Source organism: Bufo bufo, chromosome 4 (assembly GCF_905171765.1).
Source record: "Bufo bufo chromosome 4, aBufBuf1.1, whole genome shotgun sequence".
NCBI lineage: Eukaryota > Metazoa > Chordata > Amphibia > Anura > Bufonidae > Bufo > Bufo bufo.
The window spans coordinates 554,782,168-554,809,866 of NC_053392.1; the positions used below are offsets into that span (position 1 = coordinate 554,782,168).

At 42.1% G+C, this 27,699-nt stretch overlaps 1 protein-coding gene across 2 annotated transcripts in view; it reads left to right on the forward strand.

Annotated features, from left to right (window-relative positions):
* Positions 1-27,699, forward strand: part of LOC120999260 (WD repeat containing planar cell polarity effector) — a 470,467-nt gene that overhangs the window by 284,562 nt on the left and 158,206 nt on the right. For both annotated transcript variants that reach the window (XM_040430129.1, XM_040430130.1), the window contains 2 exons: positions 10,318-10,441; positions 14,458-14,521. In XM_040430129.1, the coding sequence (XP_040286063.1) occupies positions 10,318-10,441; positions 14,458-14,521 (188 nt within the window). The remainder of the gene's footprint in view (positions 1-10,317; positions 10,442-14,457; positions 14,522-27,699) is intronic.

Genomic DNA, 27,699 nt, shown 5'->3' on the forward strand with positions numbered 1-27,699 from the left:
TATTATTCTGTTCCTTTACTTTTGGTCCCTTAACAAGTGGGAGGCACATATACAAACTCTTGTAATTCCTACACCGTTCACCTGATTTGGATGTAAATGCCCTCAAATTAAAGCTGACAGTCTGCAGTTAAAGCACATCTTGTTTGTTTCATTTCAAATCCATTATGGTGGTGTATAGAGCCAAAAATGTTAGAATTGTGTCGGTGTCTTAATATTTATGGACCTGACACGAAGTTATATTCAAGTTCAACCAAGGGATAGGTGGGGACGTGAATCCCTGAAAGAAGTGAGACTCAGATTTCTACACATTTTTAAAAGCATTAATGTTATTTACTTTTAAGAATTCATCTAAACCCTTTTTAAAACTGTCCACTGTTCCTGCTGTGACTGTCCTGAGGAAGTCTATTCCACAGATTCACAGTTCTTACAGTAAATAAGTTTTGACGCTTCTGGAGTCTGTACTTTTTCTTCGCAAGTTGGAGCCAGTGCCCCCTTGTCTTTTGAGGGCATTTTACATTGAACAGTTTTTCACCGTATTTTTTGTATGGCCCATTTATATATTTGTATAGTTTAATCATGTCCCACTTAGACTTCTCAAGACCAAATAAATGTAATTATTTTAATCTTTCTTTAAAACTAAGACCCTTCATGTCCCTTATCAGTTTAGTCGCTGTCCTCTTTACTTTTTCCAGTTCCAGGGCATTCTTTCTATGGACTGGTGCCCAGAACTGAACTGCATATTCCAGATGAGACCGTACCAACACTTTGTAAAGTGGTAGAATTTCAACCCTGCCCCGCGAGTCCATGCCTCGTTTAATGCATGACAATATCCTGGTAGCCTTAGAAGCAGCTGATTGACATTGTATGCTGTTTAATCTACAATTTACAAGAACATGCAAATCTTTCTCTATAAGTGACTTTCCCAGTGCTACATCACCTAGGACAAATGAAACCCGTTCATTCTCTATGGGGACGGAAAGGATGCGTAGAGCACACTATGTGCTCTCCACATCCGCATTTCCGGAGCGCGGCCCCGATCTTCCGGTCTGCAGCTCCTCAAGAAAATAGAGCATGTCCTATTCTTGTCCGCAGCTACGTGTGAATAGACCCTTAGTGTCATCTGCAAAAATAGAAATAGTGCTAATAATCCCGTCCTCGATATCATTAATAAATAAATTTAATAGAGAACCCAGCACTGAACCTTGGGGTACACCACTTATAACCCGAGACCATTCTGAATAGGAATCAATTCCCACTAGAGTTGTCAACCATTTTTCGTTTTGTTTAAATAAACACTATTGAAACCGTTCCATTGCACAACAGCAGTAACAGATGGTGACCAGGTCAAGGCATACAGTATAGAACTTTCTATTTTCCAAAAAGCATAGAGAAGGCAGACACCACCAACACAGAAAGAATATAACCCTGTTTATAACATATTCATTTGAACTTTTATAAGAAATAAGGGTAAAAAAGAAAGTGGGGTGAGATGTTTTGGCAGAGAGAACATTTGGTGGTGTGATGAAATGTACTGCATGTCTGCATGGGTTGGCTGTTGCTGGTATTCAAGCTTTGTCTTGGTTTAGGTTTCTAAGAGCCTTAGACTGGTCATACACATTAGATAGCTGTCAGCCAACAGCTGTCTCTCCCGACTGCCCCACATATATGCACGCTCAGTTGAGCATGCATATGTTATGACTGGGGAGAGGGGAGTGAGCCTTTGCAAGCCACCCCTGGAGGTGTCTTATCTCCACGAGAACAGAAGAATCTGCTATCAGGGAGATTGGGGTGGCCCCATACACATTAGATGCTTGTTCAATTCCATCTAAATCTGTGAGTTTGGATAATAGACACCTAATGTGTATGGGCAACTTTAGCCTCATTTCAAACTGAGTGTAACATTTTATCTTCTATGCCATGATATTGATGTTACAGGCACTACTGAGCGATTCTGGTGACAGCATGCACAGTATGACAGCATCCATTAGATGTACTTCTTTATTGTGTTAAACCATTTGTGTAGTTTTAGGATGCTACTACATTTTTGCATATTGATACAAGCAGAGTTGTCATGAATTTAAATCACCATCCATATCTGGCATCAATGTTTACACATATATACATATTTTCTACTATTTAAGTTGTGTATATATCATTTTTGGCATGGCCACAACCCTGCCCACTGTGGTGGCCTAATTGCTGGTTAAAAAAAGGTATTGCACCATGAAATCTGTGCAGCCAGTAGCCACTGCCAGTGGACAGGGTTGCACCCGCCTCATGGAAACCCAACCCTGAGGCAGTTTGAATCCGCACAAAGTCCCCATACGACACTGTACCTTAAAAAAAAAATAAGAGTTAATGTATTTAGAATTTCTTAGTGCTGTTACCCTGTGGTTTGTAACCATATCTAAGCATAGAATAGGATGCATGGTTTCAACAATTTTCATGTCTTTTTGGAAGGAGTTGCCGCATCTTGCAGACCTTGCTCGGTAAGACCTCTGTCCTTTTGGACATATAATTTTATTATAAAAAAAAAGGCCTGTTCTTCTACCTTAAACTGTTACAGACATGTGTACAGACAATGGTTGTGGAACCACTGTACCAAGTAACCAACTTTGATTTTTTTTAACATCGGGCCAAACCTGAAGGGCGGTATTCTGGTGCCCCCCCAGATATTCACCCTTTTACCCCTGTACAGTGGTGTGGACTTCGCTGCAGGTTAACGATCTGACCTCTACCTCCTAGGATGGTCCTGGTGTACTTGGCAGCTGATCTACTGAGGTCAGAGACATTGGTGAAAAGACCAGAAACACAGGCATGGCACAAAACACAGAGCACTGGCAGACAAACAGATCAGGAACCTATGTAGATGGACTACAAGAGTCAGACAGAACACACATACTACTGGAGCAGAATTCTGAAACTTGGACACTGTTTAAACATAGCAGGTACAGGAGTATGGGTGTACAGTATACTGTGCTTGAGCACTACCCGCATCTATTATGGTAACAAAGGTACCAGCTCAAAAACTGCAAACAACCTACAAAAAAAGAAACAAGCCCAAAATTGTACCCATAAAACATAATAAAGCTTTATTGTGGGGTCGCTTCCACCATTGACCACAATTGCAAATGGGTGAGTTTGAATATTGGTATTCGTTTTTTATACTCTGTCTGGACACAGTTACTACTATTTATTCCTGGCACTATTTGTAGCTATGTTGTTTACAGGGTACTATTCCAGTGGATATAGTCCAGACCATATATTATAATATATACACCTTTCCATATTCACCCCCATTTGCAAATTATGTGATCTCTGGAGGATTCTTTTTCTGCCACCTGTCCTTGTGATCATGTGATTTTTAATTAATACAATTTTTGTTATTTGTATACCCAATAAAACTTTATTATATTTTATGGGTACGGTTTTGGGCTGTTTCTTTTTTGTAGGTTTCCATACAGACTCTAGCAGAGCACAAACATCAGTGATGGCCAGTTCGCATTGTTCGCCCGCGAACATATGCGGGCTGCCATCTTTTTTCACAAGTCCGGCGAGTCACAGGTAAGCCCTTACCTGTGCCTGTGCACGAGCCGGTCTGAAAACAAGTGCGGTCAGCGGGAGCAGGCAGTTCCGAGAACAGCCACCGGGGGCCTTCATCGGGGTGTTCTCAGAACTGCCTGCTCCCGGTGACCGCATTTGTTTTCAGACCGGCTTGCGGCACAGGCACAGGTTAGGGCTTACCTGTGCCTCGCCAGGCTTGTGAAAAAAGATGGCAGCCCGCATATGTTCGCGGGCGAACAATGTGAACTGGCCATCACTGACAAACATTCATGACAAAGTACATAGAATGCACAGAACAGACACAGGGTAATGGCAAACACTAGTTTAGAATTCTAACACAGACATACACAGATCAATACAGACACAAGCTTGAGCTATAAACTCCAACACAGGGCACAGACAGACTCTAAACGAATCAAAGGGAACACATGACATGAAAGTTGCACAACCAGGGCAGCTCACAGTGCTCAAGAGACATCTTCAGACTGACACAGGAATGATTAACCCTCACAATACCAAACAGAGGAGGCATACAAGCACATTGGCTCAATTCACACCAAAAGGTACCGACGCCAGGATACACGGAGCAGTGGCAACATGAACCGCCCTTGAACACAATGGCCCCAGTTCTAACCCACAAGCTGACTATGCTGGTGCGTACAGTACAATGGCAAAAGTGAAGCACCAATAGAAATCACTGCTTCTGGTCTATACTTTTCATTTATGTTTGATTAATTGTATCAACACCATTGTATGAATGATTTCCGTGACCACATGTGATATATTTTAATGTTTTATACTGAACACATTGAGAAGCTACAGTCTGCAACTTCAAGTCCATAACACATTTGGCCACTGACCTTTGCGCCAAGACTAATAGTTTTCATTAGCAAGAACTAGAAAGTAGAAAAGTACAGACTGCACTGTATAGAATTTCAATATTTCTTTATAAAATTGACAATCTATATAATAGGTAAGCTCTAATACAAAATCCATATATTAGGTAAAATTCAGCTTTGTGCTGATCCTCACGTCAATATCATACAGGAGAAATCTATGTTCTGTACCGAGCTATAGAAAAGAGAACAGCTCATAATAGACCACTGCTGGGCACAGAAATATGGAGTTGTCAGCAGTCCCTGTGAGGCAGACTGGTTCAATAGCACTAGGAGATGCAACAACATAGCATGCAGAGTTGAAAGTTAAGACGGTAGTGAGATGTAAGTATCTTAAGAGTAGCTGCCAAGATAGTGACTCAAAGACTTATTAGCTCTTGTATCCGAAATGAGATGCAATTCTGTTTTTCCTAGAAACTGTGCAACGAGACAAAAGCTTGAGATCCACTTATATAAGCAATAGGATGTTTGTTTCCAGTCTTAGTGGTTTTAATCTTGGTAGAAAAAGACACAAACTAGGTGCTTGTATGTCTAATTCTCTATTTGTTGATGTTTCATATACAGTATTTTATTATCATTTACTGGCTGTATCAGTGTAACTGGAGAATTCATAATCATTATATCTACCACTCTCTGTTTCACTTTCTATGTCATAGAATAGGCACCCTTGTTTCAACATAACACAGACATTTTTTTATAACCTGTTCCCTCTAAAGACTTCTTTGCATGGGCCAATACAGCAGTCAATCATCGGGAGCAAAGCTTTTATTCCCGATAATTGCCTGCTCGTTACTGGAGTTAAAAGCTGCATATACGTGCAGCAATCCATTCTGCTATATGGAGCCGAGGGATCTCTGTTGTGATTGCTTGTCTCCAGAGAGATTTATTGTTTCTGGGCAGCAGTCCACTATTAGGCCTCTTTCACACGAACGAGTTTTCCATGCGGGTGCAATGCGTGAAGTGAACGCATAGCACCCGCAATGAATCCCGACGCATTAATATCAATGGTCCTGTGCAAATGAGCGTTTTTTTTCACACATCATTTCTGTATTGTGTGAGAATCGCAGCATGTTCTATATTCTGCGTTTTTCACACAGCCCTGGACCCATAGGAAGTGAATGGGGCTTCAGTGAAAAACTTATTGCATCCCGCATCTCTTTGTAAATCTTCAGTTTTTTTATGCATGTGAATAACGCTTCAAAACTGCACCCGCGCCGAAAAACTGAACAACGGAACGCAATTGCAGACAAAACTGATTCAACTTGCGAAATAGTGCGAGTTTCACTGAACGCGTCCTGACACAATCCAAATAATTTGTGTGAAAAAGGCCTTAGACAGCACAATCTTCTGACCAGGAATGATTATTTACGTGACCGCACCAGTGATGCTTTAACCCAGGGATGGCCAACCTGCGGCTCTCCAGCTGCGGCTCTCCAGCTGTTGTAAAACTACAACTCCCACCTTGCCCTGCTGTAGGCTGATAGCTGTAGGCAGTCTAGCCATGCTGGGAGTTGTAGTTTTGCAACAGCTGGAGAGCCTCAGGTTGGCCATCCCTGCTTTACCCTGATGAATGAGCGTTTCCCTGACCGTTGGCACCTTTAGACAGGGCAATTATCAGAAAGGAGTGTTTGTAGAAATGCTTCTTCAGAAGACTTTCCCCAATCATTAGCCCATGTAATGGGACCTTTAGTATTTTCGTTAATGAGCTGGGCAGTTAGGGTCCTGGGCACTTTTCCCTCAAACTCTGGCATTTTGAAACATGACCAGATAAATATTGTATTCAGTGTCTTAATAAATTAGTGCAGCCCACAGAGTTGTTCTGCCAAGACAGAGATTTGCATCCATTCTGTATACACTATATCTATAAATATAATATCATGACAACCGTCAGCATATACTATATATGTAGTTTGATCTCCAATATAACTCCACATGCTACCCTGCTTTCCAAAGCTGCTGAAAGGTAAATCTGCACAATTGTGCAATGAAGGGAGGAATAATCGCTGCATAACTAGGAAGAATAACTACTCAGCTGTATGTACCATTACTTGTACTATGTATATACTTCAGCTGATACTATTGCTTGCACTGTTACCAAATATATTTTATACTATTAGTAATTAAGAGATTCCTTCCAACAAAATGGCCATGCTCACTGTGTAGACAAACATTATGCAGCCTAAACCTAACGCCCTCTTCCTAGAATCCCTGCCTCACGTGCATCAGGTTCAGAAAGGGGCACTGCTTTTCTGTTCTTTTGGCTCTTCTTTTTTTTTAGATTTTGGGTATAGTGTCACTTTAAGAAGTTATGGTGACAAACTTGGTGGTCTTCAGTAGCAAAGCAACCAACATATCTAGGGTTGTAAAGAGTTAACGACTTAACATCCATGGTTGTCTAGGGTAGTGAAGGGATTGATGCTAAGATCCCTAGTGTTCTAAGAGGAAAGGTGTTAGTTTCCTTCCTGGGTGGTCTAGTGTAGTGAAGGAGGTTAATACCAGTGTCTCGACGTGTGAAGGTTAGTGAAGGGGTTTGTGCCTGTATTCTTCGGCCTCTAGGGTAGTAAAGGGATTAATCACAGCATCTTTGGTGGTCTAGGGCACCTTCTTTCCCCAGGTGTGGCTATTAGGATCATTCTATGCTATGCTTCAGTTTAAGTTGTGTATAGCTTGTGTGTGGATCCTTGCTGAGTTCCTGGTGCTGCCATAGCCACTTGGAAGTTTAAGTGTTTTCTTTCCCTTTTGTATTTTGTTTGGGTTATTTTGTGTGTTGCGTTTCCCTGTCATTTGTATTAAGTCCTGAGGGAGACTCCTGTTCGTCCTGCCTTTTGGAGGAACAGGTTGTCTCAGTCCTGACATTAGTACTAGGGTCCTATAGGGTTTGTTAGAACACTAGGTATTCCTGTGTATGAACTTGCCTACCTCTGGGGTCTGTTCATACTGGTCGTTAGTCAGGACTTTGATTAGGGTTTTACCAGGCGGTGTCCATCTCCTTTCCCTAGTTTCCAGGCCTTATTCCCTCACCCATTTCCCTCCCATGTTCGATGTGGTGTTTCCCTCCCACACCCGAACGTGACAATTTCTTAAATGGAAATTCGTATGTAACTCTTGAAAATAAAATACTTTTCCTGTGTTGTGGTTCATCTGCAAACCAAACCTACCACTAGTACAGATTAGTGAGCACCAATCAGTGGGCCAGAATGAAAGCATGACTTGTTTCTTTTGCATGTGTAGGTCAGATGCAGAGCAGAATGATGGGGAAAAAGGTGATTCTATAGCATACTCCAGAGATAAAATACCTGTATCTAGTATTTGAATACTAATAATAAGTGTATCTATTTGTTAGGCATAATTAAACTCGCTTTTGAAGTTACATTCATTTTAAAATTGGGAGGGACGGCCATGACTCATGGTTGAGATATAGCCTATCCCTTTTTAATTACTTGATGTCTACCAAATTAAGAAAATACTGTCTATGATTTACATATGTAGTACTTTTACAGAATAAAATCATATATACAGTCTGTGATGGTTCAGTTTCAACAATATACACTCTCGGGCTTGATTAACTAAAAAGGTTTCAAAGACTGCAGTGGTGTCAAAGACTCCACTCCAGTGGAGTGATTTTGATCTTCCAGTTGAGACTCGATTATTATGTACTGCTTTGCTAGAAAGCTTCACAGGCCCTAATTGCATATCTATTTAATGTACGGCAACATGTTAATGTTTTTTTAAGTCAGTTTTTAAGCCCAAACCAGGAATGGATAAAAAAAAAAAAAGACAAGTTGTGTCTGTCCTTTATACTTTTTCTTCTTTTATGATCTACTCCTTATTTTGACTTCAAAAACTGCATTAAAAAAAAAGGACCGTGTGGCCGTACCGTTTTTTTATTTTTTTTATTTCAAGTACTGTAAATGAGACTTAAAGGGAATGTGTAATCAGAAAATGGACTATTATTTAAATCACATTTTTATGTTAAACATATTTTTATAAAAATGTTTGGCAATTTTTTAAACATTTTCCATGTCACTCTCAATATTTAGAAATGTAAAAAATCCTGCAGTTTTCACACTGGTTACTGGGCCTAAAGTATGCTGAGACTTCTTGTCTTTTGATAACAGCTACATGGGCCATAAACACATGGACAGGAGCTGACCCATTGACTTACATGGGAGAGTTTTCTTCTAGGCATGCTGTGTGACCTGTGGATAGTGGATCTTGTCTTATCTATATAGAGGTGTTAATTGACATAGTAATTCTACCTGTGATGATAATGAGAAAAGCTATTGAAAAGTTACCTGTACAGAACAGGAAATCATGACCTAGGTCTAGTGGCCCATGTGAAAATTGCAGGATTATATACATTTTTATTAATATAGATGGTAACATGGAAAAATTAAAAAGATCTCACCAAAAATTCGAAATAATAAAATATGCTTATAAATACGTGATTTAAACAGTAGGTCATTTTCTGATGACCTATTTCCTTCAAGTTGCTGTCCACTCCTTTGCTATTGATGGTCTATCCTCAGGACAGATATCCGATTTAATATCTGATCAGTGGGGTTCCAACACCAGCCAGTCAGCTGTTTCAGAGTAGCTGTCCCATCTCACACATTGGTGGCATAACGCTAGGACATGCCACCGATGTCAGATAGGTGCGGGTCTCACTTCTCTTGGACCCCCACCTATCTCTAGACTGTATGAACGGAAAATTTAAAAAGTTCTGCGTATTGGAAAGTGGGGAGGAAAAAATAAAAATGCAAAACCCAAAATTTTCCCAATACTTAAGGGGTTAAATAAGTGTATATGACCTATTAATAATTAAAAGATAAGGTTTATTAGAGGACCGGCACAAAGTGAAAGTACCATTCATGCAGCTAGACAGTTAACCCTTTGTGACAGAACGGCTCAATATTTTTAATACATTGACAAAATGATTTTTAGCCCAAAATGAGCAAAATAAAATCATTAAAAAAATTGCCCCTAGAAGGTGATCATAGCCTTCAAGGCTCTGTTCACACTTCCATTAACTCTTTTTCACTGGGCTTCAATTTGTTACTGTAGTATGCTGCAGTATTGTATTCAGTAAAAAACTGGCAGAAAAGCAGAGTAAATGAAAACAAATATTAACGATGATATGAATGGATCATAACTGATTCATCATATGCATCATGGCTCCTGTAAAAAAGAAAATCATAAAGCCAGTGTGAACAGAGCCTAAAAGGTGCACTTGGGGACTTTTAGGTGCACTTTTTTATTTTATTTGCTGGCTTTTTTTCACATTTGTAATTAACTGGATTAAACGGATGCAGAATGATGGATGAATTGAAATTTATACCCATTAAAATGAATAGGTTTTTAAAATGGAAAACTAAGAGCAGATGTGAACCTGGCCTAGGTGTGATATCCTGCCAATAATTGTGAACACGTCGTCCCCTCAATACAAGAATGAAATACACAGATATAGCCAAGATAATTCTTGATTGTTTTCACACCATGTGTTCCACCCATCCCTCTCGTAAATACTTTGAAATTGCAGCCAATATCTGCAGTTGGTTTGCTATCATTATGTGTATGGGTTCTAGCCTAATATTAATTCTTTCCTGATTAAGATATTATCTTTTGTCATGTGGAGCTTTCGTTCTCCTAGGAGCTGATCTGCCTGCAATTACTTGGCAAAACTTACTCAAACTTTGGATTGCACCACTTCTTCAATACTGTTGTATTCGCTGGTTGATGCAGGTGGTTTTCACTCTATTTGTGGTGCCTGTCTTTATGTAAATCCTTTAGCATGTGTTGCATGTCTGATTTATATGAATTGAATCTCCTAAATTCCTGGCATTTTATCAAACCACAGCTCAACTGGAGACCTGCCTTGGCACCTTCTATTCACCAACCTGCCCTCTTCTGGACACCATCATAATGGAGTACAGAGACCCAATCAGTAGATATGCCCGGAGATTTTTTCACCATCTTCTGAGGTAAGGAATATTGGTCAGTATATTGTACTTCTGATAATATAATTTTTGCTTAAAAAAAGAGAAAACCTTCAACCTGCCACTCATATATGATGGAAGCAAGCGTTTTATAGGCTGACATAATATTAGATATATTTATAGGGGTTATCTGGGAATTATTATTGATGACCTATCCTCGGGATAGGTTATCAATGACGGCTATTAGAAGAGGCCAGGCACTCCATGAGAGCCGCAGTCTCTTCGTAGGCCATGTGATGTTACCAAACATCGGTCACATGGCCTAGTTGTCTAATTTAGAACTTCTCAAATGTTTTTAAACCATGGTGATGTGAGAGTCATGTAGAGTACCATCAGTACCAGCTACAGTGCCTCCGCACCAGTCACAGTGTCCATTACCTTTTTCAAACTCCTGCCTTTTCTTCCACAAAATACAAACTAACCTATATCTTCTTGTTACTGCACCAATCTGCATAGGACAATGGGGGTCATTTATTAAGACTGGCGTTTTAGAAGCCGGTCTTAACCCCTTAAGGACCGGACTCATTTTCACCTTAAGGACCAGGCCATTTTTTGCTAATCTGACCAGGGTCACTTTATGTGGGAATAACTTTAAAACGCTTTTACTTATCCAGGTCATTCTGAGAATGTTTTTTCGTCACATATTGTACTTCATGACACTGGTAAAATAGAGTCAAAAAGATTCATTTTTATTTATAAAGAAATACCAAATTTACATTGAAAAATTAGCAAATTTCCAAGTTTCAATTTCTCTACTTCTATAATAAATAGTAATACCTCCAAAAATAGTTATTACTTTACATTCCCCATTTGTCTACTTCATGTTTGGATCATTTTGGGAATGCCATTTTATTTTTTGGGGATGTTACAAGGCTTAGAAGTTTAGAAGCAAATCTTGAAATTTTTCAGAAATTTTCCAAAACCCACTTTTTAAGGACCAGTTCAGGTCTGAAGTCACTTTGTGAGGCTTACATAATAGAAACCACCCAAAAATTACCTCATTCTAGAAACTACACCCCTCAAGGTATTCAGGTATTCAAAACTGATTTTACAAATGTCGTTAAACCTTTAGGTGTTCCACAAGAGTCAATGGCAAATGGAGATAAAATTTCAGAGTGAGAGTAATTTAAACCAACAACCCCACCCAGTGCACCTGAAGGGAGGCGGATCTAGCACGACTCCAAAACAAAACAAATGACTAAACACGTGCTGCCAATCTGGCAGACCACTGCACAGAGTCTGAGCAGGGCATGACACCTACATTATGAGGATCTTCTCAAGATGGCTCCTCTTAGTTCTCTGAGGCCAAAACTGCATTCCCTCAGGTCACATACAAACTTGCTGTAGCCAGCAGCTTCCTGCCAGCCAATCAGATTGGCTTACTGAGAGACACGCCTCCTCACTCTGAAGCCTAATGCAGGCATGCAGTGTGAAGGACCGCCCCTCTTTCTTCCTAGCCAGAGACAAATGAGCCATAGCAACGGTCTTTTAAGGGAGCAGTGGAAAGGGACAGGAGACATGAATGAAAGCTGTTATTATAAGGTAATTACAGATCTTTTGACAATCAATGAAGGAGTAAGGCTACTTTCACCGTTTCTGGGTCCGCTTGTGTGATCCGTTTCAGGGCTCTCACAAGCGGCCCAAAACAGATCAGTTTAGCCCCAATGCATCCTGAATGGATAAGGATCCGCTCAGAATGCATCAGTTTATCTCCGTTCCGTCTCCATTCCGCTCTGGAGGCGGACACCATAACGCTGCTTGCAGCGGTTTGATGTCCGCCTGACGATGCGGAGCCAAACGGATCTGTCCTGACTTACAATGTAAGTCAATGGGGACAGATCCGTTTTCACTGACACAATATGGTGCAATTGAAAATGGATCCGTCCCCCATTGACTTTCAATGGTTTTCAGGACTGATCTGTTTTGACTTTGTTTATGATAATGCAAACTGATCCGTTCTGAACGGATACAAGCGTTTGCATTAACGGTGCGGATCCGTCTGTGCAGATACAAGACGGACCCGCACCAAACGCATATGTGAAAGTAGCTGACAGTTATCCTTATATCCCTATATCTGGTGGTGGAAGCACAGGCCTCTACATAACTTCCTTGCTGACTTACATTTAGACCATTTCTACGCCTGAAACAGGTGTAGAAAATGATACATGAGATGGGCCTGCCGGCACGTCCCCTTTCTCGCCCACGTCCACTTTTTTAGACCGGCAGTGAGCTGGGAAAAGTTGCAGATTGTGACACAAATAAACTTTGTGATGCAATCTGCACCAAAAATATGCCTAATAAGGCATATTTCTGGATAATAAATGACCCCCAGTGTCTTTATATGCGAGTGGTCACTTCTGCCAGGGCCAAAGAATCGTAGTCTAGAAAAGTAGGTCTTGTCCTCTTGACTGTGGGACCTCCGTGCTGTCCGCGTGAGTACCATAGACTGAATGGAGCGGCTGTGATCGTGCTCATCTGCCCGGTTTGGGACACTATTAGAACAAGAATAATTAATTTTACTGCTGTACCATAACGTCTTCCATGGAGTGTCTGGCACCTCTTTTTTTTTTTTGGGTACTGTTAATTTACTTTCATTATGAGATGTACAGGCTGGTGGTTTGCCAACTTTTCTGGTCAAGGTTCAATCAGCCCATTTGATAATATAAATTATTGAGCTGCGTGTGTAGCCATGTGATTATTTCTTAAATAACAAGTCCCTAGATAGTAAATGTGATTTTCACATTTCTTCCGCCACAGTGTAAGATTGTGACAGTATCTGCATTTTCTAACCAAGATGAATAATAATAATAATCATAGAAGAAGAAATGTGTGTGATGTATTGTTGTTGCCAATGTGGTTTTAATCTCTCATGAAGGAAAAGTTTCTGAAGTGAAAGTTATTAATGATGATCTAAAGTTGAGAAACAGTAACATAAATAGCCTACAGCAACCCAAGTCTAAGAATGATTACATTTAGCTAATTCAAATCACTTTATGGAATCACCTTATACAGTACTAATCTGATTAATTTCTCAGGTAATTGTTTTGAACCTCTTGGAAATTAGCACTTGTATTCATTGCCATGCAACACACATTATAAATGGCTTTCCATAAATAAATAGTACAAGCGAAGATAAGAAACGTTCTGATATATTTTATTAGAGAAAAATGCCTCTTTCTCCACTTATCAGACTTCCCCCACCCCCTTCCAAAGAGAACCCATTAGGCTTCTTTCACACTTCTGTTTGTAGTTCCAGCAGAGAACAGCTTGCTGAGCTCTCTGGATCCAGCATAGCCGGACCTTACCAGAATGCTTGCCAGCCCCATTAACTATAAGGGCATCCGACAGAGATCCAGCCACTACCCAGCAAATGTTATAGTCAATGGGGCTGGCAGGCATTTTGGTAACATCTGACAATTCCAGATCCAGAGAGCTCAGGCAGAGAACTATAAACGGAAGTGTAAAACTAGCCTTAACAGTGAATGTGACGTCATCAGTACAGGCCGAGCGGGAGTCCCCTTCTCCTTGCCTAATTTTACTAAATATTGGAAAACTACCTTTAACTACAAGTTCTTCCTATGTTCCCTTCCTTCTGCTTTTCCGCCCTCCCTCCCTTATCTACTCTTCCATGATCTGGTACTGATGCTCATAATAATAACTTCCTTCGACAGGGTGCTTACCAGACACCTTCTACTCTGGTCAGCTTCTGCCTTCAGGTATTTCTACAGTTCAAAATGGCAGAACATGGGAATCCCTTGATTACAAGGGAAACTAAGACTTTTTATGTGTTACCATGACTGTAAGAGAGGTCCAACCCTTTACCGAGCATCGGGATCCCATTGTTCAGAGGATTACTAGAGGTAACAGCTTCCAGATCCACACCAATGACAGAGTGAAGAACCCTTTTAATAGTATAACCTTTTTATCTAACCTATTTCTTGATGCAAGTTATTATACTGAGATTAGGCATAGTCAGTAATTGTTTTTACCTTCTGTTTCAGGCATCAGCGATTTGAAAAAGCTTTTCTGCTTGCAGTAGATATTGGTGCACGGGATCTGTTCATGGTAAATTTTACATTATTTTTCCCGTTATATTAATGGACTTTTAAGCTGTATGGTGTATTTTTTGATCCTCTAAATGGAAGAAAACTGTGTATACGTCTGTTTACTGAGTATAAAGATGATGTGTGAATAGTCCAAGAGTACAAGGTTAAAATATACATGTTTACAGCCATGTCAACTCCTAATGGCTTTGAGGAATTGCCGATATTCCTCAAAACGTGTAAAATTTGTGTAATGTCTGGGGGCGGACAGGCCATCAACCCTGCTGGTCAGGTACATAGCCGCCAGTCAGGTACATAACGATCTAATGTTCTCAACATTAATTCATGAGCAGCCGATACTAATGCACCTGGGGAGCAGCTGCTCTCCTGAATACAACTGGATGGTGATACAGTTGAATACTGTGGCAAAGGTGGCAGCATCTTGTGCTGCACTGTGCTATTTGGTGCTGCTTGGACAGTATTGGTGGCCCTGCCTACTTCTGTTGCCCTGCCTTCTGTCAGTTTGGACACGCCCACAACATGGGGCCACTTTTAGTTTTTTTTCTAGGGCCACTAAGTTCCCAGGTCGCCCCTGATTCAAAGAAATAAAAGGATTTCGATTTTTAACCCTTGTTTCTGGACTTTTTACATATCTTATGGTCCTACAAGCAGTCCGTTAACCTTTCTTACATATGGAGATACCAACGTTTCTGGTGATGTATTATCAATGTGTGAGCTGTACCGACTGTTTTTTCATTGTTTTTTAATGCTGTTAATATCCCTACCATGTAAGTCCAGGCACCCATCTGTGGGTAGACCTGTTTCAGTTTTTACACCTTATATTTGCAGAACCCTACAGGTTTTATGAATGTATGCCTGGCAGAGATCTGGTGAATGTAGTAAATATAGTTATTCAAATTCTATAATAGTTTGGGTTTTCCTTCTCTTAAAATAGTTTACACTATCTTTCCCTAACTTTTTTGAAGATCTTTAACTAACCCCTTAGTGACCACCCATATGCCTTTTTACGGCAGCCACTAAGGAGCCTTAGGCCAGTCTAAGCGCTGCATGGGTCCCCCGGGGAGCGGGGACCCGGCTCTCACATGAAAGCCGCGGCCCTGCTCTAACAGCCCCGACCGTCAGGAGTGCCAATCCGGGCTGTTTAACACTTTACATGCCGCAGCCAATGGCGCAGCCTGCTGGTCAATGTTAGAATGGCATTGCAATTAAAATGCAATACACTATAGGGATAGTGCATTGCATTTTAAAAGCAATCAAAATGCTGTCTGTTATAGTCCACTTGTGGGACTATTAAGTGGTAAAAAAAAAAAAACTTTATTAAATTAAAAAAATGCCATAAAAAAATTACGCTTTTTTTCCATAAATCACATAAATTGTCACCTACAGTGAACGCCGTTAATAAAATTAAAAAAAATAGACAGAATTGCTAATTTATTCTTAGTTGCCCCTGAAAAAACGTAATAACAAGCGATCAAAAAGCGCCATTTACTCCAAAATTATACCAATGAAAAATACAAGTCATGCCGCAAAAATCAAGCCCTCACACAACTCCATTGAAAGAAAAATAAAAAAAGTTATGGGTCTTGGGAAGCGGCAATGCAAAAACATTTTTTCTTTTAAAGAAAGGGTTTTTTTTGTAAATTTTTTTTAATTATGTGTTTGGTATCACTGTTATCGTACTGACCTAGAGAATAAAGATATTAGTATATTTTTCGCCACATAAGACGGTGGAAAAATGCGTCTTATGGGGCGAATACTAATGTGCGCTTCCATTATGGAAGCGCTAATTAGTAACGGAGGACCGGGAAGCGGTGAATGCTCTGTACTCACCGCTTCCTGGTCCTCGGCTCTCGGCTGTGAAGGCTGCACACAATTTGAGGGCGCGCTGTGACCTCACGCTGTGAGCGCCAGTTCATAGCACAGGAGGAGGAGGAAAACCGAGCGCAGGCGGTAAATGGGTTTTTTATTTTAAGTTTTCTGTGGCATCGGGAATGCTAACAGGCAATGGGGGCTGATGACGGGCACATATGGGGGCTGATGACGGGCACATATGGGGGCTGATGACGGGCACATATGGGGGCTGATGACTGGCACATATGGGGGCTGATGACGGGCACATATGGGGGCTGATGACGGGCACATATGGGGACTGATGACGGGCACATATGGGGGCTGATGACGGGCACATATGGGGGCTGATGACGGGCACATATGGGGGCTGATGACGGGCACATATGGGGGCTGATGACGGGCACATATGGGGGCTGATGACGGGCACATATGGGGGCTGATGACGGGCACATATGGGGGCTGATGACGGGCACATATGGGGGCTGATGACGGGCACATATGGGGGCTGATGACGGGCACATATGGGGGCTGATGACGGGCACATATGGGGGCTGATGACGGGCACATATGGGGGCTGATGACGGGCACATATGGGGGCTGATGACTGGCACATATGGGGGCTGATCACAGGCAATGGGGGCTGATGAGAGGCTTGGGGCTCTTATCTGAGGTCTGATTGGGGTCTGATCTGAGGTCTTACTGGGGTCTCATTAACATTGGGGGTCTGATGGGGGTTGTGAGCTGAGGTCTGATTAACATTGGGGTTCTGACTGCTGGTCTGACCTGAGATCTAATGAAACATATTTTTTTCTTATTATTCTCCTCTAAAACCTAGGTGCGTCTTATGGGCCAATGCGTGTTATGGGGCGAAAAATACGGTATGTTATTTATACCGAAAAATTAAGGCCGTAAAATTTATAACGTAAAAACACAGTGGCAGTATTGCTGTATTTCCCATCTCCCTCCCAGAAAGAGTTAATAAAAGTTAATCAGAAAGTTATGTGTACCCCAAATTGGCGCCATTAAAAAGCTCATAAAGCTATATAGACAGAAAAATAAAAAAGTTATAGCTCTTGGAACGCGATGATGAAAAAAGAAAGAAAAACGCTTGGTCAGTAAGGCCCAAAACAGACTGGTCACTAAGGTGTTGAATATATTCCATGAATGATTAATTTTTGCTTTTTTATAGTTTTCTTTTCTATCTTGTTTTATGGTGATACTTGTGAACATCACACCACTTAGACCCTGCTCACATTATGTTTGTGATGTGCATTCAGTGTATACGCTGGGAGCATTTCCCAATGCTTACACTGATGTACCCATGTTTGCCTGACATACTGTACATTAGACTGCATTTTTTTTAAACTTTACAAGAGGATCCCGTAATAAAGTATACCGTGCTGTGTATTTTTTTTCTAATGTGAGTCAATGACAGAGGTTTCTGAATGTATAGGCGTGCTTTTGGCAACACATTTCCTTTCATTATGTAATATTGTTTATCACTGTGATAATTTGGTTGATTCACATTATCATAATTATACATTTATAATCACACTGCGTATTTCTAGCTATTTACAAAAAAAAAGTTTAGTAAAAGTGTATTGCACAACCCTGCTTCATGCTGTATGTTCCTTTAGGGTGCTCTCTCCCTCGTTTTTAAAGGACTAGTGCACACAGAGGCTAAAATTTCCCCATCCAGTGGCAGCTTTCTGTGCCTGAGCTTTAGGTTGCTAGCTTGTCTAGTCCTGCGTTATTACATTGTTCTGTCCTCCCGTTCCCAACCTCTGCCTGTTTACCAGACTGACACTCTGCTGCCTGTCCTGACCACTGCCTGATTGCTATATTGACAATGTGTCGCCTTCCCTGGCCTATTTCTTGACTGCCATACTGCACAAACTCTGTCTCTCTTGACCTCAACTTGTCCAATGCCCATTCATGCCCTTGTACCAAGTGTCTCTTGGTCCACCTGGGTCAACACCATGTGAACAGAGACTTCTTCTAGACGTAGCGGCTTGGTGGCCCCCGTAGTGAAGTTCAGATTCCCGTAGGGGGTGAAAGGGGGAAAACCAGGGTGTACCTTAACAACCCTTTTTATTTTAACCCTGTTGTACCTGGAGCTGTTTCCCCAATTTTCAGGACCGAGCAGTGTCGAACAATATTAATGAATTAATAATTTCAGAATAAAATCCTCAAACTTTGGATACTCCTGTAAAATCTCTTGTACTAATCTATGGTCTTTAAGTATTGGTAGAAACACCCTCAGAGAATTGTTTTCTGTTTGTTTCTTGGACAGAAAATCTTTACCCTAATGGTCCATTCACATGACCGCAAATGGCCGGCACTGTAATAGAAAGGCCTTTTCTTGTCCGTGGCTGCAGACAAGAATAGGACATGTTCTATTTTTTTGCGTGGCCGCGGAATGGAGTTGTGGATTGCTGTCCGCTTCTTTTGCAGCCCCATTGAAAATGAATGGGTCCGCACCCGTTCCGCAAAATTGTGGAAAAGATGTGGACCCATTTTGCGGACGTGTGACTGGACCCTTATCTAATGCAGACTGAACCTGCTGATCATCTCATTTATTGGGTGGCCTGCAGATGCTAAAGATCAGGCACATTAGATTTCAGATGCCTGGTCCTTTTGTCCTCAGGGAGCCTGGCAGTAGCTTTGTCTCCTCTCCCCATTCACTACATATGCATCCTTAGTTGAGCATGTGTATGTATGGGACGGTCGGAGAGATAGCTGTCGGCCAAAAAAGCATTTGGCCGACAGCAGTATAATGTGTATGGCCAGCTTTAGTCTTTATAGGATGTTTGTCTTCAGCCTTGGGTTTTAATGTAGATTGCACCCTGTGTGTCTTGTAGATCACCATTAAAGTGACAAATTATAAACGCCTCTACCAGTGCATTATAGAAGAACAATGATGTGACATGGACTTCAAGAGGTTTTACACTTCGTCCACTCTTTGTGCCTCCCACTAAATTAGCTACAAAAGTCAAATTATCCATGCCTTTAATGGCTTTTCTTAAAGCACCATGTGAGTTTTTTGTTTCAGAAGAGCCTTATCCACAATGTCTCAGCAAGGTCAGGTAGTCAAAGCAAATACAGCTATTGCTTCTTACCCAGCATGTTACCGCCATGCAGCTATTTGTATGGACGTCTACATAACAATGGGAAGAAAACCTTTGCAAATTCTTTTCATGGATGTGTTTGCTTTCCTTTTTTTACATAATGAACATATTATGGACTCTTTAAGGGAGATTTTAACAGTAGATGCTAATAGTGTTTATCCTGTAAAGTAACTTGACCTGCCAGATTGATCCCATTCAGAATGATAGATGTGTTGCACCAGGAAGACTTTAATTTGGAGGATTTGAAAACAATTCCATAATTACTTGAAAGAAGCATTGTGAACCAAACTAATTTGTCCTTATGTAATTACAGAAGTCATTTTTTTTATCACTAGATACAGTAGATTTCCTTTCAATAGGCTTCCTGAATAGGTTATTCTCAGAAGTGAGCTGATCATGTAGGCAACCAGTAATTACAAAATGACCTGCAACAGCATATTAGGCATGTAACTGCTCAGTAAACAAACATTCACAGAGGCAATGATGGCAAAAGTGAGCTCTCGATCATGATCATTGCTCCATGTAAACTTGTCCACTGAGAAACAAGAGAACGCTTGTTTGCCGCTGATCTTGTCTTTTATGTGGACATTAATATCATCATTTCTTGGCAGGACACCTCCCTATGTAAACAGTCATTAGAAGGAAGAGGATCCTGAGCCCCCCATTTTTCCTACCCGTGGTTGTGATCCAATGGAGTGGTGGTCTTGAATGATAAATTCTGCTTTATTCGATATCTGTGGGGGTGAAGGAAACAGCCAAGTTCTGTATTCAGCTTTTCCCCTTAGTCCATAGACAATGAATGTCGTGACAGCGGGCCTACCTGATTACCGCTCTGTTCAAACTTAAGCCTGTATTACACAGGCCGATTGAGCAAGCGATTGTTGGCAGGGAAGCGTTCTCTCCCGGCAATCACCTGCTATCTGGCAGAGGAGATTGCTGCTGTCACATGCACCGATCTCCTCCACAGCATGGGGAGGAGCGATCATTATGCTATCGCTTGTCCCCCCAGACAGATCATAATTAGATAGCACGATCTGCTGCCGCCAAATAATAATTTTTAAGCGTGCTTAAAAATCACAATTGCACATGGTGGGAGAGAACGGTGGATAGACAACTATGTAGGAAACAACTATATAGTGACACGCTATAGAATAAATTATATCTCGTAGAAGGATCATAAGTTCTGGACTTCAATGTATTAGTATGTTCTTGGATTGACTATGTTACAATCTGATGTATATGTCAATGATGTACTTTACATATGTTAGCGATTGATGTTGGATTATGCAAGTGACATATTTATTATCTGATATTCTTATGTTGGATCAATTATGTATACAACATTACAATATATGTGTCAAAGATGTACTTTGCATATGTTAACATTGATACTGGCTTATACAAGTGACATATTTACTATCTGATTTTCTTATGTTGAAAAATCAATAAAACTTGAAAGTAAAAAAAATAAAATAAAATCACAATTGCCCCATGAACGAGTGTTTGCTCGTTCATCGGGCAATCAGCAGCAATATTACACTGCATGATGATCGCTAACGATCTTTGAACCAGAGAGGGTCCCAGTGGTGGGGCTCCCAGCAATCAGATATTTATCACCTATGATTAATGTCCTTTGTAGAATTAGCCCTTTAAGGCCCTATTAGACCGAACCATTTTTGGGCCAATAATTATGAACAATCATTCCTGATAATTGACCTGTATAATTGTGCTGATGATCAGCCGATAAACCAGCAAACACTTGTTTGTCGGCTGATTTGCCTCTTTCATTAGGATTATTGGCAGCAAATCTCCTTGTGTAATCAGGGGTGTGCTTTAGATAATCCATAGAACTGAATGAGGGGGAACCATTGTGGTAGCAATTGTTTCTTCTACATTCACTTTGTATTAACCGGTGTAATAGGCCAAAGCAAACAACTGCCAATGTAAATGTTTATTGTCCATCGGCGCTGATCCTGATCCTCAGCGAATACGTGGCCGTCGAATAAAATATTTTACAGTTTTCAAACCTGCACCTAGATCTGAATACTTTTGTAATTGCATGTAATTCAATATTTAGTATAGCCACTAAGTTATTCAATAAAATGTATCTGTATAGCGCCACCTGCTGTTTTGTTTTTTCCCATTGTCCAGCTCACTGAAAAGGCCGCACATGCTCAGGTTCATCCTTCAACTGCCTCCTGAGTTGTGCTAGGGAGAGCATGGACATGCCCCCTGAGCTGTGATAGGGAGAGAGCTGCACCAGAATGAACACGCCCCCTTATCTGCTGCAGAAAAGACACTCCCCTTGAGCTGTCAGCTTGATATAAATCTGGCAGAGCAATGCATGGGGTTCTTCATCTTTAATATCTATCACTGGCTTAATTTATGAAGAATAAGTGTTTCCTATTTCTACACATTTGAATTAATGGGAGTTATGGAAACGTATGAATGAGGGAGAGAAATTCATAGCAGCAGCACATCGTTAGAACATAAGCTGGATTGTCCAGTTCTCCCTGGTAGAAAGCTCTGACACCCTTGTGACCAAATCACTGAAGTGGCACTGAACCTAAAGTCTACGGTATATATCTGTGAATAACATGTGGCTCTTCAGGTTTTGTGACTATTTGAAAAGAGTTATCTCATCTAAACTATTCCTACCCATATACCTTGTTAGGCAAAGTGGACATTATTCTGTGTGTCCCCCACTGGAAACCCACGTGTGCCAAAGCAGAGAGCTGCTAACAAACAGTGGCTCTTACTCTGGTAGATTGTGGCCGTCCATACATTATATGGACAGCCTCCGTGTAATACTACAGTTCTTTGTGGTGGATACTGCAGAGAAAATGGCTAGCTGGCTGCACCATCCCCAGACTGGTTGCAGGTGGTCTGAGGAGCAGGACCCATGACAGTAAGATGACCTTCAGATTGGCTCCAGTATAAAAGTGGTTAACTGTGGTGAGACAATGGCTTTTAAGGGGGTTATCTCATGAATAATGTAAAAAATGAAAATCATATAGTTCATGACCATCTCTTTCTAACAAAGCTATAACCAGCTCTGTACCTCACATGTATCCAGAGATCTCACCATTCATCGCTCCAATTGATCTGCTAGAATGGTTTCAAGCTGGCAAATTAGGGGGGGGGGTGTCCTGTCTCCTTCAGCTGGTGGCAGTTGAAGTATGGAACTGAGTATGTGCATCCACAGCAGTGAGGTGGACAGAGAAATTAGAAAAAGAGCCAAAAGCAGGTGGTGCTGTACTGTCACGGATGATGTTGCAGATAGCTGGAACTTATGAATAAACGTCCGACTGGCTTGATCCCAAACTAAGGAGCATATAGGTGAGCCCTATAAAACCCTAAGAGCTCTCCCTGACTGCTATGCCCATGCAAGGGTCTCAATGGTAGACGATTGCATGCCCACGTACCTAAGACTGTGTGACACCTGAAAACCCTATAATAGTGAGGGGACACGACCACCGGCTCCCTGCACTTAATACGGACGGAGTCAGGGTCACCTAGAATCAAGCCAGCAAGGAAACACAATAAATGAAAAGACTTATCTGAGAAAACAGCAGCAGCAGCCTCCAGCAGTGAACACTTCATCCAGGAAGTAGTATAAACCGCAAAGCTAGGCAGTATGGGAGGAAATATAAAGGGAGACGATTAGTCTAAATAGGTGACACCTGGGAGAAGGAAAGGAGATGACAAAGTGAAACCAAAACAAAGAACGTCATGCAAGAGGTAGAGAAGGACGTCTGCCAGACCTTCTCACAGAACTGGCGGTGACAGTACCCCTCCCTCTACGGGTGGACTCCGGACACTCAGAGCCCACCTTTTTTAGGATGAGACCTATGGAAAGCCCTGATGAGACGAGTGGCCTTAATGTCCGCCACTGGGACCCACATCCTCTCCTCAGGACCATAACCCTCCCAATGAACGAGGTACTGGAGAGAACCGCGGATAATGCGAGAATCCACAATCCTAGAGACCTGAAATTCAAGATTACCATCAACAAAAATCGGAGGAGGAGGCAAAGAGGAGGGTACAGTGGGTTGGACATAAGGTTTTAATAGGGACCTGTGAAAAACATTATGGATCTTCCAAGCCTGAGGAAGATCAAGACGGAAGGAAACGGGATTGATGACGGACAAGATCTTGTGAGGCCCAATAAACTTAGGACCCAACTTCCAGGAGGGAACCTTCAGTTTGATATTCTTTGTAGACAACCACACCAGATCACACACATTCAGGTCCGGACCAGGCACACGTCTCTTATCCGCCACACGCTTATATCTCTCACTCATCCTCTTCACATTACCCTGAATCTTTTGCTAAATAAACGGCAAAGACGAGGAAAATCTCTCCTCATCAGGTAAACCAGAAGACCTCTCTCCAGAGAATGTCCCAAACTGCGGATGAAACCCATATGCACCAAAAAATGGTGACTTATCAGAGGACTCCTGGCAACGGTTATTTAAAGCAAACTCAGCAAGGGACAAAAAAGAATACCAATCCTCTTGATTCTCCGCCACAAAACAGCGCAGATATGTCTCCAGATTCTGATTGACGCGTTCGGTCTGACCATTCGACTGCAGGTGAAAAGCAGAAGAGAACGACAACCGAATCCCCAAGCGAGAAAAGAAGGCCTTCCAGAATCTGGAAACAAACTGTGTGCCCCTATCAGAAACGATGTCTGAAGGAATGCCATGCAATTTAACAATGTGAACAAACGCTTGCGCCAACGTCTTAGCATTGGGTAACCCAGGAAAGGGAATGAAATGGGCCATTTTGCTAAAACGGTCCACTACCACCAGAATCGCAGTCTTCCCCGAGGAACGAGGCAGGTCCGTAATGAAGTCCATGGACAGATGCGTCCAAGGACGGGAAGGAATGGGTAACGGGAGGAGAGAACCCGATGGCCATGAATGAGGGACCTTGGCACGAGCGCAGGTCTCGCAGGCTGCCACAAAACCCTCAACCGTCTTACGAAGAGCCGGCCACCAGAATCTCTGAGCAATGAGATCCACTGTGGCTCTACTCCCCGGGTGCCCAGCAAGGACAGTATCGTGGTGCTCCTTAAAAACCTTGTGTCGTAAAGCGAGAGGCACAAACAACCTCCCAGGAGGACAAAGATCAGGAGCCTCTGCCTGGGCTGCCTGAACCTCTGCCTCCAAATCAGGATAAAGAGCAGAGACGACCACCCCTTCAGCCAAAATGGGACCCGGGTCTTCAAAGTTCCCCCCTCCTGGAAAACAACGTGACAGGGCATCACATTTTTAACCCCAGGGGCCGAACGTGACAACAAAATTAAACCTAGAAAAGAACAAACACCATCTGGCCTGTCTCGGGTTCAGACGCTTGGCCGATTCCAAGTAGGACAAATTCTTATGGTAGGTAAACACGGTAATAGGGTGTCTGGCTCCCTCTAACCAATGGCGCCATTCCTCAAAAGCTAATTTGATGGCCAACAACTCCCTATCTCCCACATCGTAATTTCTCTCTGCAGAGGAGAGTTTCCTTGAAAAAACGGTCGCCATTTGGCAGGAGAGGGACCCTGAGATAAGACCGCATCCACACCCACCTCAGAAGCGTCCACCTCAACAATAAAAGATAGATAGACATCAGGTTGTACCAAAATGGGAGCGGAAGCAAAACTCTCTTTGATACTAGAAAAGGCTTTAAGCGCATCTACCGACCACGAGGAAAAATCTACCCCATTTTTAGTCATAACAGTGAGTGGCTTAACAACAGAGGAATAACTCAAAATGAACTTTCTGTAATAATTGTCAAAACCCAAAAACCACATCAGCGCCTTCTGATTCTCAGGAAGCTCCCAATCAAGCACAGCGCAGACCTTCTCAGGGTCCATGCGAAAACCAGAAGCGGAGAGAAGAAAACCAAGAAATTGAATCTCCGGAACCGCAAACACACATTTTTCCAGTTTAGCGTTCAATTTATTCTCCCGCAGAATCAGCAAGACCTGACGTAGGTGGTCCCAATGAGTCTTGAAATCAGGAGAAAAAATCAAAATGTCATCTAGATACACCAGAACAAATTTCCCCATTAAATGATAAAAAATGCTGTTCACAAAATGTTGGAAGACGGCCGGAGCATTCATCAAACCAAAGGGCATAACCAAATTCTCGAAATGACCCTCAGGGTATTGAAGGCCGTCTTCCATTCGTCCCCTTCCCTGACCCTGACTAGGTTGTATGCCCCTCTTAAATCCAACTTAGAAAAAACTTTAGCCCCAACAATCTGGTTAAACAGGTCCGGGATCAGAGGAAGCGGATATGGGTCATGAATTGTAATACGGTTCAGCTCCCTGAAATCCAGACAATGTCTTAAAGAACCATCTTTTTTCTTAACAAAAAAAAACCCAGCGGCAACAGGTGACTTCGAGGGTCGGATGTGTCCCTTTCTCAGGCTCTCAGAGATATAAGTACGCATAGCGACTCTTTCAGGTTGGGAGAGATTGTATAAATGGGATTTTGGCAGCTTGGCGCCTGGGATGAGATTAATAGGGCAGTCGTACTCCCGGTGAGGCAGCAACTCCTGGACACCACTCTCGGAAAACACATCCGAAAATTCAGAGAGAAAAGATGGTACAGTCTTGGTAGAAACCTCTGAAAGAGACGCCGTGAGGCAATTCTCTCAGCAAAACTCACTCCAACCATTTATTTGCCTAGCTTGCCAATCAATGGTGGGGTATGTTTAGTGAGCCAGGGTAGCCCCAACACTAGAGGAGTAGGTAATCCGCTTAGGACGAAACATGACATATCCTCAACATGAGCGTCACCCACAGTCAAACGGATATTGTGAACTATGCCCTTTAACGATCTTTGAGAAAGTGGAGCGGAATCGATAGCAAAAACAGGTATATCCTTTTCCAAAGTGCATACCTGAAAACCATGCGTTGTTGCAAATTGATTATCAATGAGATTGACAGCTGCTCCACTATCTACAAAAATCTCACAAACAATGTTCTTGCTGTCTAGCTCCACCCTGGCAGGTAGGAGAAAGCGGGAACTACAAGCAAATGGCAAACCTTCAATTTCCGCATCAACCTTGCCAATAGTAGCAAATGGAAAGTTTTTAGAGGGTTTTTTCTTTTATTTTTTTTTTATTTCCCTCAGAAAACTCCATGAATCTCCTAGAGGGGCAAACATTAGCCAAATGATTTATACCCCCACAACAGAAACAAACCCTCCTCTGAGAGCTGAATCCTCTACTATCAGAGGCAAGCAAACCCAGCTGCATGGCCTCCTCCTCAGAGGGAATTGAGAGAGACTGAGACCCCTGCGCACTGAATGAGACAGCCCCACTGTCCTTGGGCTGAATATGACAGGAAGAAGTAGTCTCCTCTATCTCTCTAAGACGCCTGTCAATACGAACAGCTAGAGACATGGCAGACTCTAACGACGCTGGTCTCTCATGAAAAGCAAATGCATCTTTCAATCTTTTCGAAAGACCATGGCAAAATTGACTTCGGAGTGCAGCATCATTCCAACCAGTATCAGCTGCCCATCTCCGAAATTCAGAACAATATATCTCTGCGGACTGTTTACCCTGGCATAAAAGACGCAGTTTAGATTCAGCCAGAGCAATACGATCCAGGTCATCATATATCTGCCCCAGGGCTACAAAAAATTCATCCACCGATCGGAGGGGCCGTGCCCCCACCGGCAGCGAAAAGGCCCAAGACTGAGCGTTATCCCTGAGCAGTGAGATGATGATCCCCACCCTCTGCTCCTCATCACCAGAGGAATGGGGAAGTAGGCGAAAATGGAGTTTGCAAGCCTCTCTAAAGCGAACAAAATTCTCACTACCCCCGGAGAACGTATCCGGAAGCGAGATCTTAGGCTCAGAACAAACTCCATGAACGCCAGCAGAATCGGTCACCTGAAACTGAGACTCAGTTTTACAGAGATCTGTTACCTCCAGCGAAAGACCTTGCATGCGGTCAATCAAGACTGAAACCGGATCCATGCTTAAGACTGTTATGGCTGTTTATAATGTCACGGATGATGTTGCAGATAGATGGAACTTATGAATAAACGTCCGACTGGCTTGATCCCAAACTAAGGAGCATATAGGTGAGCCCTATAAAACCCTAAGAGCTCTCCCTGACTGCTATGCCCATGCAAGGGTCTCAATGGTAGACGATTGCATGTCCATGTACCTAAGACTGTGTGACACC